Source organism: Cricetulus griseus, assembly GCF_003668045.3.
Source record: "Cricetulus griseus strain 17A/GY chromosome 1 unlocalized genomic scaffold, alternate assembly CriGri-PICRH-1.0 chr1_1, whole genome shotgun sequence".
NCBI lineage: Eukaryota > Metazoa > Chordata > Mammalia > Rodentia > Cricetidae > Cricetulus > Cricetulus griseus.
The window spans coordinates 196,703,256-196,720,127 of NW_023276807.1; the positions used below are offsets into that span (position 1 = coordinate 196,703,256).

Sequence of the window (16,872 nt, forward strand, 5' to 3'; positions counted from 1 at the left end):
GAAGTCTTCAGACCTTCACCCTATCATTTGGTCTAGATCCAATCCCCCTGTCTCATCTCCAGCTTTGTAGGGGATCACCTACTACAGCCTTCATTTCTTCTCTGACCCATCTCTAGAAGACCACACAGATCTTCTCCTACAGCCAATCTTCCCCAACACCCTCTCAGACAAAAACTCAGGCATGCCTTGGGAACCCACCCTCCCACCAATGCTGACCAGGGAAGACTGAAAACAATTTTCAGGTCTTTACTCTCCCTCCTCTCCTCCAAATCCAATCGCCTACTTTGATTCCTAGCTTGGTAGAAGAATACTTGTTATGGCTTCTCCTCACTCTCTGCTACCCATCCCAAGAGACTAAGCAGAAACTGATAGAAGACCCTGCTTTCCTCCTTTCTGTGGATTCCATCAATGCCCATCCCCACCCCAAGCCCATCTCCATACCTAAATGTCAGCTCCCAATACCAAAAAAAGTACATTCTATCTGGAACATACAGTAGCCACACCTGGCAGGATCTAAGAAGCATTCCCTACCATGCAACTCACAGCGATCCACACTCTCCTAAGAACCAGAGGCGGCAACAAAAACCAAGGAACAGAAAACAAACTCAACAAAGATAAGGCCCAATATCAGGACCTATTATTATAAATATCTCAAACCCAGATGCCTAAACATCAGCAAAAACCCAATAACAGCCAAGACTAATGTCACCACTAGAGCCCAGCAACTCTACCAAAGGCAGCTCTGAGAATTGCAATATAGTTAAAGCAGAAGACACAGATTCCAATATGAATTCCCTTATGAACAATTCCCTTATGAATTGTTAGAAGTCCTTAAAGAGGAAATGAATAAATGCATAGAAGAAATCTATGAAAACACAGACCAGTGGAAGGAAACAGTTCAAGACTTGCAAGTAGAAATGGAATCAATAAAGAAAACACAAACTGAGGAAAATCTAGAAATGAAAAATGCAGAAACTTGAAAAGGAACCTCAGAAGTAAGTCTCATCAACAGAATAAAAGAGATAGAAGAGTCTCAAGCACTGAAGAACCTATAGAAGAAAAGGATACCTTGGTCAAAGAAATAGTAATTTTTTAAAACTCCAGATACAAAACATCCAGGAAATCTGGGACATTATGAAAAGACCAAATCTATAAATAACAGGAACAGAGAAAGGAGAAGCACAGATTAAAGGTACAGAAAATATTTTCAACAAAATCACAGAGAAAATTTCCCTAACCTAAAGAAGAAGATGACTACCAAGGTACAAGAAGAGTATAGAACACAAAAGAGACTGGAACATAAAAGTTATTCCCATGATACATACTAATAAAAACATTAAATGTTCAGAACAAAGAAAGAATATTAAAAACTGTGAGTAACAGCTGAATAACATATAAAGACAGATCTATTAGAAGAACACCTGACTTCTCAATGAAGACTCTAAAAGTCAGAAGGTGTTCTAAAAGAAAGATGTTCTACAAATTCTAAGAGACTACAGATGCCGGTCTAGACTACTATACCCAGCAAAACTTTCAATCACAATAGATGGAAAAAAGACATTCTGTGACAAAACCAAATTTATGAGATATCTATCTGCAAATTCAGCACCTACAGAAGGTACTAGAAGGAAAACTTCCACCTGAAAAAGTTAAACACACTCAGGAAAATACAATGAGTAAATAACATCAGTCCAGCAAATCAAAAGATGGAGGGGAAGCACAACATGGACTATACACATCACAAGAATAAAAAAAACAGAAATCAACAAAAATGCTCATTGGTAACTGTCAACACCAATGGTCTCAACTCCCCAATAAAAAGAAACAATAATGCAATGGATTCCAAAAAAGGATCCATCCTTCTATTGCATCCAAAAAAACAAACAAACCTTAACATCAAGGATCACCCCAGGGGAAAGCAATGGAAATAGATATTCAAAAAATGGACCTATGAAGTAAGCTGGTGTAGCCATCTTAATATCTAAAAAAAAAACCTTCAACCCAAAACTAATCAGAAGAGTTAGAGAAGAAAACTACATACTCATCAAAAGAAAACTCCTCCACCAAGAGGATTTTGCATTATAACATCTATGCACCAAACACAGGCATCCACATTCATAAAAGAAGCACAATTACACCTTAAATCACATATTAGTCCTGACTAGTCAATGGGTGACTTTAATACCCCACTCTTGCTGATAGACAGGTCATCCAGACAAAAAGCTAAACAAAGAAGTACTGAAACTAACTGATGTCATAAGCTAAATGGACCTAACAGATATTTACAGACCATTTCATCAAAATACACACTAAAAGACACATTCTTCTCAGCAGCTCATGGAACTTTCTCCAAAATTGACCACATACTTGGAAACAAGGCAAGTCTCAACAAGTACAAGAAAACTGGAACAACAACAACAGCAAAGCCACCCAACCTCCTATTCACATAGTAAAGCTGGGATATCAACAACAGAACCAAAAGAGAGCTAGCAAACTCTTAGAAGCTGAACAACACTTTACTGAAGAAAAAATGGGTCAAGACAGAAATTAGGCAGAAACAAGGCCATTTCCTCAACTATGTTCACAGCAGCATTATTCATAACAGCCAGAACCTGGAAACAACCTAGACGCCCCTCAACCGTAGAATGGATAAGGAAAATGTGGTACATTTACACAATGGAGTATGACTCAGCCATAAAAAACAATGTCATCTTGAAATTTGTTAGCAAATGGGCAGAACTAGAGAATGCCATCCTGAGCAAAGTAACCAAGACCCAGAAAGACAAATATAATATATACTCACTCATAAGTGGATACTGGACATAAAGCAAAGGACACCAGCCTATAGGTCACAACCCCAGAGCCTTGGTAACAAAAAGGACCCTAAGAGAGACATACATAGATCAGCCTAGGAAGAGGAAAAAGACAAGATCCCCTGAATAAATTGGAAGTGAGGTGGGGCAGGGGGAGGTAGAAGGAGGGAGAGGAAGAGGGATGGGAAATAGGGAAAAAATATATAGCTCAATAAAAAAAGAGACAGAAGAAAATGTTTTTGTTCTCTAAAATTATCATTTATACAATTAAGAAAATGTTTTAGTTATTTAAAAAACTACCTCATTATTTTTTGTGTATCAGTGTACGTTTGTCTAGGCAGTGCTATGTGCAGTGCCCATGGCAGCCAGAAGAGTGTGTTAGATCCCTGGAACTGAGTTATGGGTGGTTGTGAGCTGCCTGTGTTGCAGGGAATTGAACCTGAGTCCTCTGCAAGAGCAGCCAATGCTCTTAACTGCTGAATAATCTCTCCAGCCCATTTCTGTTCTTTTTGTGGTCACAGTAGCCCATTGTAGAAACCATGATTAGTATCCAACAACCTGGTGCTGAGTGTATTTCTGTACTGTTAAAGTATTATACCAAGAAAAAAGAGACAGAAATTAGGGGGGATATTTAAAACTTTCTAGAACTGACTGAAAATGAAACTGCAACATATCAAAATTATGGTACACAATGAAGGCAATTCTAAGAGGAAAGTTCATAGCACTAAGTGTCTACATAAAGAAACTGGATAGATCTCATATTAGTAACTTAACAGCAAACTGAGAGCTCTGGAACAAAAAGAAGAAACCACACCCAAAAGGAGTAGACAGAAAGAAATAATTAAACTCAGGGCTGAAATCAATAAAAATAGAAACAACAGCAACAACAACAAAATTGCAAAGAATCAATAAAACAAAGAGTTGTTTCTTTGAGAAAATTGAAAACGCCTTAGTCAAGTTAACTAAAATGCAGCAAGAGAAGATCCAAATTAAAAAACTAAAGACCAAAGAGAGAGAGAGAGAGAGAGAGAGAGAGAGAGAGAGAGAGAGAGAGAGAGAGAATACAACAGACACAGAGGAAACCTGTGAATCATAGGACATACTTTAAAAACCTATACTCAATCAAATTTGAAAAATCTAAAAGAAATTGGCAACTTTCTCAATACATAACACTTAACAAAGTTAAATCAAGACCAGATAAGGAATTTAAACAGACCTACAACCACTACCGAAATAGAAGCAGTCACTAAAAGACTCTCAAACAACAACAAAAAGCCCAGAGTCAAATCGTTTTAGCACTTAATTCTATGAGACTTTTGAAGAAGAGTTAATGATAATACTCCTCTGAGTATTTTTATTCTGAAAAATAGAAACAGAAGGAACACTGCCCAATTCTTTTGAAGGAGACACAGTCACCCTAATACCTAAACCGACAATTACAGACAAATTTCCATTATGAGCATAGATGCAAAACTTCTCAATAAAATACTTGCAAAACAAATACATGAACACATCAAGAAGACCATCCACCATGATTTAGTAGGCTTCACATCCCACAGACACAGGGATGGTTCAGCTATGTAAATCAATAAATGTAATCTACCATATAAACAGACTGAAAGACAAACACCTGTATGGTCATCACATTAGATGCAGGAAAGGCCTGTGACAAAATTCAGTACCCCTTCATGATAAAAGTCCTGGAAAGATGAGGAATATAGGGGACATACCTCCACATAATAAAGGCAACTTACAGCAAGCCCATAGCCAACATCAACTTAAATAAAGAAAAACTCAACGGATTTCCACTAAAATCAGGAACAAGACAAACCTGTCCACTTTCTCCATACCTATATAATGCAATATAGCACTTGATCTAGAGCAGTAAGACAACTAAAGGAGACCAAAGGGATACAAATAGGAAGGGAAGAAGTCAAAGAATATTTATTTATAGATGATATAATAGTATACATTAAGTGATCCTAAAAATTCCACCAGGTAATTCCTACATATGATCAACACTTTCAGCAAAATAGCAGGAAATAAAATTAACTCACAAAAATCAGTAGCCTTCCTATAGACAAATGACAGGCTCAGAAAGAAATCAGGAAAAACAATACCCTTCACTACAGCCTCAAATAATATAAAATATCTTGGGGTAACTCTAGCCAAGAAAATGAAAGATTTGTATGATTAAGACCTTTTTTGATACATTGAAGAAAGAAATGGAAGAAGGTATCAGAAGATAGAAAAATCTCCCACACCCATGGATTTATAGTTAAAATGACCACACTACCAAAAACAATCTACAAATTCAAATTCCCCATCAAAATTCCAACACTCTTCTTCACAGATCTTGAAATGACAATTTTAAACTTCACATTGAAACATAAAAAAACTCAGGATAGTTAAAACACTCCTGAATGATAAAAGAACTGGTAGAGATACCACCACTATCTCACTTGATTTACTCATTTAACTTTAGGGTCATAATCTGAAATTTTATGTGTGGTTTGTTTGTTTGCATCTTTAAACAGTTTTACAAAAAGTTTCATATTTGGATCAAAAAAATAAGTATGAATATTCCTGGATAATACCTTTCAATTTAATTGCCACATCAATATAGGATTGCAGAAATGCCATGGACACTGCATGCCCTACAATAAAATCAAAAAGTTCAACAGACATTAGGACATGCTTATCTACGGAGCAACCATACTTGTATCACACACATAAACACATGTAGAGATTTATGGGAATTACCAAAACTAGCATTTCCAAATAACAAGCAATCATACTACAGAGTACTAGATATTATTCAATCACTTATACAGATTCCAAATGCAACTTACTTTTTCATTCATACTGTATACAGTGAAATGGTTATTCCTTAAAGATAACAGATTTCCTATACTACTATAAGGATGTCAATTTATTTAAAATAGTTACAGTTAATCATACTAGTTGTCCAAAGTAACTAGCTAAATTTCTAGCTTAGTAATTAACCTTCATTTTGTAAATTATATATCTAGAAAAAGTCAATTTAATTCCTTAGAATCAAAAGCAAATGCTTCAATGTGTGCAGTCTACTTGAAACATTAAAACTATGCCATTTTACAATGTATACTACATAGAAAACAAACATAAAGCCTGCTTACTTTAAGGGTCCTCATATGTAATATAGTGTCCTTTCAAAAAGCATACGTACAAGTAGCATAGAAGAGCACTAAGCTGTCAGAAGTTGTGACTGTCGAGTTAAATGTTTCCTGTGTTAACTCCACTGTCAGCTCCAAAGGTAATGGCCTCTTCCTATCTCTGTAAACAGTTTCTGCCACTTCATCATCTTGAATAGCTAAAATGGTTTAAAGAGAGGTTAATTTACATACAGATTACATAATTAAATACTCAAAATGCCATCAGCGATCATAGGAAAAGTAGTACTTCATACAAATTTCCGAATCCATGTTGTCTAAACAGTATATATGATACTTAGAAAAGTCCCCAGTTGCCTGGTTATACCTTAATGATTCTGGGGCGCTTTCTGACCCAGAAATCACAAAAATTGGTCAATTCCTGGAGCAATCATTTAATTTTATTCTACAAACAATTTTGTTTCTAATCACTGTATTAATTTAGAATCCTAAAAGAGTCTACCACTTTTCACTTTTTACTTATTTGGGGCCCACAGTGTGCCAAGCATGGTGATAAACAGTGGGATAAATGGTTACTAAGACTCATCCTTGACCACATGGCACTTCTCTTATCAATGGACAAGCAGGGCAATAAACTCATCAACGAATAAAGATACAAGACAAATTCTGATCAGTTTGAAGGTAAAAGATACAGTGATGGATCTTGATAGGGAAATTTAGACTAGGAGATCTAAAGTCTACCAGGCAAGGAATACAAAGAATGCTTTATATGATGCAAATGCTCTGAGACATAAAAGTGCTGAGCACGCACAGGCACTAAGAGAAGGAAATGACTAGTGAGATGGAACTGTACAGGCTGCCTGACAAAAGAAAACTCTAGACTAAACTGTGTGAATTGTAGGTAGAAAAACGAGCCAAGAACTTTGGATTAGGAAACCCTAAAAGCCTAAACGTACACTGACTTCCTTTAAGGAGGGCCGCCCTCCTCCCATGGCACCAAAAAGTTATACTCTCAATAACAAAACCATTAAAGGTCTTCCTCCTTGTGTACTATACACTACATACACATATTTTTCTTTTTCTAAGTGTTGCCTTTTTATGGAACCCAGGATTCTCCATTCTAACTCACACTTTGGCTATTTCCTTTGGGAGATACTTGTCTCGTAAATCCCATTGTGACTAATTCTTTCCTAAAACCTTTTTCTACTTCTCTGTAAATGAGATGATTCAAAGTAGAGAGGGAATTATTTGTGCATACATGCACAAAGTTATACAATGCCAACAGCCAATATAGATTACATGCAACAGGAGGTTAAAATGGAAAAAAGTGAATCTGCCCACCCCACCCCCCCAAGAAAACAAAACAAAACAAAAACCTAGGAACAGGCTCGGAGAGGACAGCAGGTACTGAAGGCAAACTGGAGCAGACAGAGGGAGGCAAGAGGAGACATGACTTCCACAGAGAAATCTGGAAATAAGCAACGGCCACTGAGGAGAGGAATCTCACTAAACCAAGACAGAAGCAGGTGCCCCAAGTAGAACAGAGCAGAGCAGGAAGCAAAAAGAGCAGAACTCAGTCAGATGATCAAGGTCAGAGGGAATCTGGGGAGGAAACACAAGGAACTCCACTCTACACACCAGAAGAGGACCAGTGCTCAGCTCAACCAGAAAGCAGGCCATTAGTAGCAGTTAAGTTTTTATTTAAGAACAGCATTGCGATGCTGATCATGATAACGGATGCACCTCAAGGGGAGGGAGGGAGCGTCTTGGACATTCTGGTGATGATACAGTGGCATACACAGAGCATTCAAATATTCACTAGTAGGACATAAAAATAAGACATGATCCCTGGTTCAGAGATTTGTACTTTAGCCAAGCACAGGAAAAAGTAAGTAAGCAATTACAGAGTAAGATTAATATCATGAAAAACATTAGTAATGATAATGATAGCAAATAAGCCTCATGTCAGGTTGCTTAAGCTCTGGGCCAGGCTCCACCAGTGTGCTGCTGGTATGACCTCAGGCAAGTCACATAACTGTGAAAACATATTCTTCATTTGTAAGTCAAAGGTGAGGCTGGTCCTCACAGAGGACTTGATTGTTAATCAAGAAAGCCATGTCAGCCATGAGAATAAAAGCCAGAAGTGACTGATAATTAGTATTAAAATATTACTGAAATTCACTACTAATACTGCTGACAACCAGACGAATTTACAACTAGAAGCACAATAATGTTAATTACAACTTCATTTCCTAGGAGGAACAATAAAAATGAAATATGCCATGGCTTTGTGTAGCTCTGTAAGATGCAGTCAGCCCAGTGGGTGAAAAGAGCTGACTGTGCGAGAGACAGGGGCAAAAATGTGGGAAGCTGGAAGCCTAGAGAGTAAAGGTATGTGCTAAAATGCATAAGAAAGCCCCTTTCGAGCTACGAGAATAAGAAGGGAAGAAGAGGAAGGATGCAGAGGTCATGAGGGACCAGAAAGGTTGAGTCAGGGGAAGAATAGAAGAAAGGGTATGTGATAGGTAGGTTTTAGTGGGGCGGGGGTAGTAGGGGAGGACAGGAGGGAGAAGGGAACTGGGATTGCCATGTAATTCAATCTTGTTTGTAATTCAAATTAAAAAAAATCTGAAAAAAAAAGACCCTTTCATCCACTCACCAAACAACAAATGTGATTCCACGTTACCCTCACCAGATTCCCTCAGAGCCTGGATGAGATGGCATTAGGAAAGACATTCATCTACTGGGTATTTTACTGCCACACTGGGGGCAGGGACAGCAGAATGGGTGGTCTTACAGTTCTTACCCAGATCTGGACCTTTCTGGACTCCATCTTCATCTTCCTGTATCTCTTCAATGTACATATTATTTTCCACATAGGAAACTATTAAATCAACATCATTTAACACCAGAAATTCCACAGGCACTTCCTAGAAATGTTATTTAATTCTTCCAGTTAGCATACAATGTGACAGGTTTCATTATGACATTTTCAAATATGTCAACATATTTTTGTGCTCATTTGTCTCTCTGCCCTACTGCCCTTCCCACAACTTTCTTGCACCATCTTTGGGGGTCTCCTGACTCCTGCTAAATAGTATCCCCCTGCTGCTTTTGTCACTTGTATTCCTTCACGCTTTACCCTCCTCCCCTTTCAAGTTCTCTCCCTCCCCCCTCATGGTCCCTCTTGTAGTTTGCTGACTCTTACACACACACACACACACACACACACACACACACACACACACACGCACACGCACACGCACACGCACACGCACACGCACACGCACACGCACACACATGCACATGCACATACTCCCTAGATTCTGCATACAAGAGAAAGCATGCAGTATTTATCTTTCTAAGTCTGCTTAACACAATGATTTCTAGTAGTTCTATCCATTTTCCTAAAACTGTCATGATTTCATTTCTGTTTACCGCTGCAAAAAGTCTATTGTACACATGTCCCACACTACCTATTCATCAGATAGACATTTACTCCACTTTTTAGTTATTGTGAATAGTGAAATAAGAATGGATGTACAATATCCCTGTGGTCTGCTGACTTAAGAGTCCTTCAGACAGATGCCCAAGAGTGGTATAGCTGGATCATAACATAGCTTCACTTTTAGATATTTTTAAAGATTTATTATTAAACTGTGTTTGTGTAGGGAGTTATGTGCACATGAGTGCAGGTAGTGGTCATAGAGGCTAGACCAGAGTATCAGAGCCCCTGGAGCTGGAATTACCAGTGGCTGTGGGTTCTGAGAACACAACTTCAGTCCTGTGCAAAAGCAACAAGCACTCTTCACAAATGGGCTGTCTCTCTAGCTCCTGTATTTCTTTTGATCCTTTTGTGTATGGACTATTTATGTATGTGTGTATATAAAGTGTGTGTGTACATGTTCATGTGCGTGAATGATGTTAGTGCTGGGCAGTTTTATGCCAACTTGACACAAGCTATAGTGTCATCTAAGAGGAGGGAACTTCAATTGAGAAAAATGCATCCAGAAGATCAAACTTTGAGTAGGCAAGGCTGTAGGACATTTTAATTAGTGACTGATGGAGGAGGGCCCAGCCCATTGTGGGTGGTAGCACCCCAGGGCTGGTAGTCATGGGTTCTATAAGAAAGCAAGCTGAGCCTAGTGGTGGTGGTGCATGCCTTTAATTCCAGCACTTGCAAGGCAGAAACAGGCAGTTCTCTGTGAGTTCAGGGCCAGTCTAGTCTACAGAGTGAGTTTCAGGATAGCCAAGGTGGTTACATAGAGAAACTCTGTCTCAAAAACACAGAGAGGCAGAGAGAAAAAAAGGGGGAGGGAGGAAAGGAGAGGGAGAAGAGAAAGAGGAGAGAGAGAGAGCGCGTGGGCATGATCGGGCTGAGCTAGCCATGAGAACAAGCCAGTAAGCAGCACCCCTCCATGGCCTCTGCATCACCTCCTGTTTCCACATTCCTAACCTGTTTTGAGTTCCTGTCCTGACTTTTTCCAGTGAGGAACTGATGTGGAGGTATGAGCCAAATAAATCTTTTCCTCCACAAGTTGCTTTTGGTCGTGGTGCTTCGTAACAGTATTATGAGTAACCCTAACTAAGACAAGGCCCATACCTGTGAATGGGGGTGTGGGGATGGCACAGCACATGCATGGAGGTCAGAAGACAACTTTTTGTGTTCTCCCTTTCTACCCTTGCTTAACACTGGGTCTGTTGTCCTTCTCATTAGAAGAGCTCTGTGGTTACAGACACTCACTGGCGAGGGCAGCTTTTCGTGGGTTCCCAGGCCTATGTTAGGCTATTCTTTTAGTTTCCTGAGAACCTTCCATACTGATTTACACAATGGCTATGGCAGGATTCACTACTTTATAAGGGCTTCTCTTTCCCAACATCCTTCTAGTATTCGTTGTCACATGATAGCTTGATCCATAATATATAACAAAGCAGTTTAATCCAAAACATTTTACTTCCTTGCAAATAAAATAAAACCAAAACTCTAAACTTCAGTTTTAAAATTAAACAAAAAAGGAAACAAATGCCACAATTACTGCAAAGAGAAAAGCATCTAAAGTGTACTTCAGCTAAAGACAGATGCCCTCCTGATAAGAGGCAAAAGAGAGGAATTGAAATTCTCACTTGCTTTCTGTCACAACTAGTATCTGTGAAAATTCTTACCAAAAAATTGCAGGTTCTATATATCAAGACAAAAGAGGAGGAATATGAATATACATAATTTTCTTGCAAATAGAAGGAATCAAAATTGGTTAATTTTACATTCTATCAAATAGTAGAACTAATACTTCTTTTAAGAGAATTCATCCATAAAATTCAATTTCCTATCTAACTATAAACATAAAATTAATCTATACTCCCAGGTACTAAAGAAAGGCTCTTGCTGCCAACCCTTAAGACCTGAGTTCAATTCTGGGAACCCAGAGAGTACAAGGAGAACACCAACTTCTATAAGTTGTCCTCTGACCTCCACACATATGTCATAGCACCTGAATGCTACACACACACACACACACACACACACACACACACACACACTAACACAGTAACCCTAGCATTCATAGCATGCAGGAGGCTGAAACAGGAGTACTCTAAGTGAAGGTTCAATATGGACTATGTAGTAGAGACCCCATATTCCAAAAAATAACTAAATAAAACAAATTTCATTTCATTTGGCAAATTTGCTTCCAGAAATTTTGTCAGAGGAAGGAATCAGTGATATTCAAAACAAGTTATAAGGGCAGGCATTACATAACAAGAATAACTAAATATAGTGTTAGGCAAGAGTCAGATATGTTTTCAGAAAAAAATTATGTGTGAACATGGGAAAAGAGACTGACACATTAGAAAATAAAAACAGCATTATGCATTTAAAGAATGATAATTTAAAGATCTTTCCAATAATAAACATGCATTACTTCAGTCAACATGGATTACTTTAACTAAAAGAGGTAGTGTTATAGACTAGGGTGTCCAATGACTAACCTTCTCTGCTCTTCTGAAGGCCACATTAGCATGCTGAGGAATGTCCATGTCCACAGAGTCCCTTTTACAAAGTGGAAATAAACTTTTTATTCACTAATCTGAAGAAGCCACCCACGATGTCAATCTAAAACAAAACTATATGTTCTTATTCAAAACAGTTGTGAATAGATTACACTTTGGTGAGATTGAGAAACTTCATGTATAAATGAGTACCAGCTGGATTTTCTGTCTTCACTGTAATTTTAATCAAGCTAGTAACTAGTATATCGTCTTCAGCTCAGTAGCTGCCCTGACAATACTAGAATCTGTTCAATTTAAAGGGATTTTGTGACTAGGTTGCCATATTAAAAATAAGGAAAACTACACTGAAGGCATCATTAACACTCAACATGTGATACCTGGACAAGAGCAGAACACCTGCTTTTCCCAGAAGACGCCATGCCACCCACTCTGCAGTTCTTCTATCGGCTTCATATGTAGCTTGTTGGCTGATAATAAAAACCAGTGGTAATCCTAGTTGTAGATGAATGGTTGAAACTTGCTGAGGATCTTCAGCTACTTCCGTCTTCATTTAGAAAAAAAGGCAAGACATCCTCACTGTATAGTATTAACCCAACATGACAGACCGAACTGACTTTCACAAGTTCTCGCGTGCTTCACATGCACACTAGTGCGAGCACATACACCCAGCTCCCACCACCACCTCCCCACACACACATGAAACATAATCTTTAAAAATGTATAGATCACTGTCTACTACCAAATTAGTCTCTAGGAAGTGAAGTAAATAAAAATTTAATTCACCTGTCTTCGATCTAAATTTATAAACAAAAAACAAAATACTTCTTAGGGAAAAAAACACTATAAACATATATCTACTTTTACCATTTTTATCAAATTATTGTGCTTGAAGGTCTCTCTTGGGATTGAAATAGAAGCTTTACTTCTGTCTACCAGGTGTAAGTGACCACTGTAGAGAAAATTGTCAGCATTCCAAAATGTCCTTGGAACCAGACAGTGGTGGCACATGCCTGTAATCCCAGCACTCGGGAGTCAGAGGCACTCAGATCTCCTTAGTTTGAGGCCAGCCTGGTTTACAGAGTGAGTTCCAGGACAGCCAGGGCTTCACAGAGAAACCTTGTCTCAGAGAGAGGGAGAGAGGGAGGGAGAGAAGGAGAGAGGAAGGGAAAGAGGGAGGGAAGGTGGGAGAGAGGGAGAGAGAGATACACAGAGAGAGAGAGACAGAAAGAGAGAGACAGAGAGAGAAAATAGGTCTGGGGTAAAGTAAAAGTTAGGATCTCTGTTAGGATCTCAATTTATTTGAGACTGAAAACATATACAAATTTATAGTCAAGATTTATAGTTTAAAATTCAGGTACAGTTATGGCCAGATATGGTGGATCATGCCTATAGTCGCACAACCTGGGAGTTAAAGAACTGCCCCAGGCTGGGCATTGGTGGCTCATGCCTTTAATCCCAGCACTCGGGAGGCAGAGGCAGGTGGATCTCGGTGAGTTCGAGACCAGCCTGGTCTACAAGAGCTAGTTCCAGGACAGCCTCCAAAGCCACAGAGAAACCCTGTCTCGGGGAAAAAAAAAAAAAGAAGAAGAAGAACTGCCCCAGTTTCAAGATTTTCCTGGTCTACAGGACAGGTCCCACACCAACCTGAGCTACATAGCCAGGTACCAGATTCCATCTAAGACATAGATACACACACACACACACACACACACACACACACACACACACACACACACCAGATATATCTAAGTATCCAAATTCTGTCTGCCTTTAAAGAGAGAGAGAGATGAACATATATACAAAAGCACCAATGTGAATTAAAATGAAATACTATCACACTGCAATGATTAGATATGGCCCCAAAGGGTGTGGCACTATTAAGAAGTGTGCCTTTGTTGGATTAGGTATGGCTTTATTGGAAGAAGTGTGTCACTGTGGGAGCAGGCTTTGAGGTCTCTTATGTTCAAGCTACACTTAGTGTAGTACTTGATTCACTTCCTGATACCTGTGGATCAAGATGCAGAACTCTTAGCTCCTCCAGCACCATGTCTGCCTGCACACTGCCATATCCCATCATGATGATAATGGACTAAACTTCTTCTAAACTGTAAGTTAGCCCCAATTAAATGTTTTCCTTTCTAAGAGTTGTCATGGCCATGGTGTCTCTTCACACCAATAGAAACCCTAACTAAGACATATACTATTCACACACAAGTCTGAGTCTTACTTTCTACTTTTGTTTGCCTAACAGATAAATTTAAAGTAAACACACCAAGTTATTTCAGATTCGAAATGCTGAGCCCAGGCTACTTTGCTAAGTCCAATGACTACTGCACCTCAAAGGTACATAGTGTGACTAACGTGTAGACACAGGAAGAATAGTGTAAAGCAGTGGTTCTCAGCCTTCCTAATGCTGCAACCCTTTAATACAATTTCTCATGTTGTGGTGACACTCCAATCATTTACTTATTGCCGTTGCTACTTCATAACTGTAATTTTGCTACTGTTATGAATCACAATGTAAATATCTGATATTTACAATGGTCATATGCAACCCCTGTGTAAAGATTCCTATCTCCAATGGAGTCACACCACAGGTTGAGATCCACTGGTGTAAAGTGACCATGGAAACTGAGTGTGTTGGTGGTACACCTCTTTAATACCAGTACTCCAACAGTAGGGGAAGGCAGATTTCTGTGTGTTTCAGGCCAGCCTACTCTACAAAGTGAGTTCCATGCAGCCAGAGTATAGGGCTATAAACTATAAGACCTTGTCTCAATTAATTAATTAATTAGTTAATTTATTTCTAAAAACTGAGCATATCTGGGGCTACAGAACAAGAACAAACTACAAATCAGTGCTTCAAATCAACTAGTGATCTGTCTCACAGGTTAGAATCTGTACTCTCCCAGTGCCCCCCTACCCCTTGCCATGCCACCAAAAAGCATATTCCTGTTACACTCAATTGTGGCTTATGGATTGTTTCCTATCAAAAGGCTTTGACCTCACTTTGTTTTAATACCTCAAAGATACTCATTAAGAACAAAAAACAACCTCAAATACTAATGTGGCCAAATCCAAAGTTAGAGGTAACCACATCAGATCAGAACTCTGACATCTGCTTATCCCATAAAGATTAAGACATCAGTCTTCACTCATTCCCAAGGTACTGTCAGCTCCCTGTATTTACCACGTCCCTCCTCTGCAGGAAGGCTGCTAGTCTGGTCTTCTTGGCTCTTACACACCCTTCCAGAAACACTGGGCCAAAACTTGGATTCTCATTCTCCATCTCTCCTCCACAGTCCCTTCAGTTTTGCATTCAGATCTTTCCTGGCTTTGTGCTGTCAGTTATTCTGATTTCTACTGTCTAACCAAGATTCAAAATCCACATCAATTCCTTAACAGCCCAGGGAGAATAAAAGGAATTCAATTTAAAAAGGAGATGCCTATGCATTATTTCGTGAAAGTTTTGAAAGAAACACCACTCTGAACTCTAGCAATTTAATATTTGTTTTGCAGAACAGAGTCATTTGTACCCCACAGTTCCAGAAAGCACCACTCAACTATAAAAGGGTTCAAGAGTACATTCACAGACAATTCTACACTAATCCTTGACTTTATGCATATCATGTTTTCAGGCGCAGCCATGATTAACCTATTCCCAACTTACTACAGTCTTCAAAATTAGGAGTTTTTTTTCTCATTTCAAATTTATTTGCATAACTCCTGCCATAAAATGAAATAAAATCAGAGAATTTCTTTCCTGAGTATCTACTTAAACATAGTTTAAGTATAGAACAAAAGGAAATTCATGAGTAGAAAGTAGGAAAGGATGACTTCAAGATATACATAGCAAGAAGAAAAACATTTTTATTAAGTTTAGTATAAGTTATAATCCTACCCTTACTGGTAGGTAGATAAAAAAAAAAACCTGTGTGTTCACTTGTTTGTACTTTTACTTTGTGTGTGTATGTGTATGTATATAGGGTCCCAGGGTAGAACTAAGTCATTGGGTTTGGTACCTGCACCTTTGCATGATGAGTCATGCTAGCCCAAAATTCAGAGAATTCTTTGTACCCAACTTGTATAAGAAAACAAGGCTGGAGAGAAATGGTGAAGAACTCTGGGGGATAAACTGTCCCCTCCCTTCTATTGTTCCTCAAAGACATCAAAACAAATCCAAAGGGTATTTTTCCCATGGATGCAAGATATACCTGCCATTCTTTGTCAAAGAAAAAGATCTATTAGCTACTTACTTTAATTTTTTTTTCTTAAACTGGGCGTGTGGAAAGTGAAGTAGGAAGAATCATGAGTTGGATGCCAGTTTGGGCTATATAGAGAATTCAAATCCAGCCTGGGTCACATAATGAGACCTTGTCTCAACAACAACAAAAACAAACCAGAAACTTCTTTGCAACCAAGATCCAACTGAAAAAAAAAAAGTTTTTTTTTTTTTTTTAAGATAAAGAGCTAAAAGATTAAGTCATTGAAAGTGTAACTGGCTAAGTCTTAGTCTATTAAATGTAAAGACTAGCTTTTTAAAAGGCTGGAATTATGACTACAGAGTAGACTGGAAATAACAGGATTTTAACAGTGCAAAAAAGAAAGGTATTAACAAAAATTAGAAAGGCCAGGGAAACAGAGTTGAAAATGAATTTATGAAGTTAATTTTCAAAGCAAGTATCTCCTTCTCCCTAAAATGAAAACATTGGAGTTATAAAACCTTACTCATTGATTTCTTAGTATTTTCATAAATCAACACTTGAGACACTATTTCCTAAAGAATAGTGCCACTTGATAGCAGTGAAATGTTCTTAAGAAGAATAATCCCTTTAGATGCTTATCAGTTTCTTCCTCTTCTGTTAAGTCCATGTAAGATGTAAATACAGTGCTTCTCACCA

The 16,872-nt window shown here is 38.5% G+C and overlaps 1 protein-coding gene across 1 annotated transcript in view; it reads right to left on the reverse strand.

Moving 5' to 3' along the window:
• Positions 1 to 16,872, reverse strand: part of LOC118237589 (thioredoxin domain-containing protein 16) — a gene marked incomplete at its 5' end in the record, with an annotated part of 55,337 nt that overhangs the window by 23,418 nt on the left and 15,047 nt on the right. Inside the window, 5 exon segments of the mRNA XM_035452819.1 lie at positions 5,411 to 5,470; positions 6,022 to 6,165; positions 8,772 to 8,895; positions 11,951 to 12,011; positions 12,349 to 12,515. Coding sequence (XP_035308710.1) covers positions 5,411 to 5,470; positions 6,022 to 6,165; positions 8,772 to 8,895; positions 11,951 to 12,011; positions 12,349 to 12,515 — 556 coding nt within the window.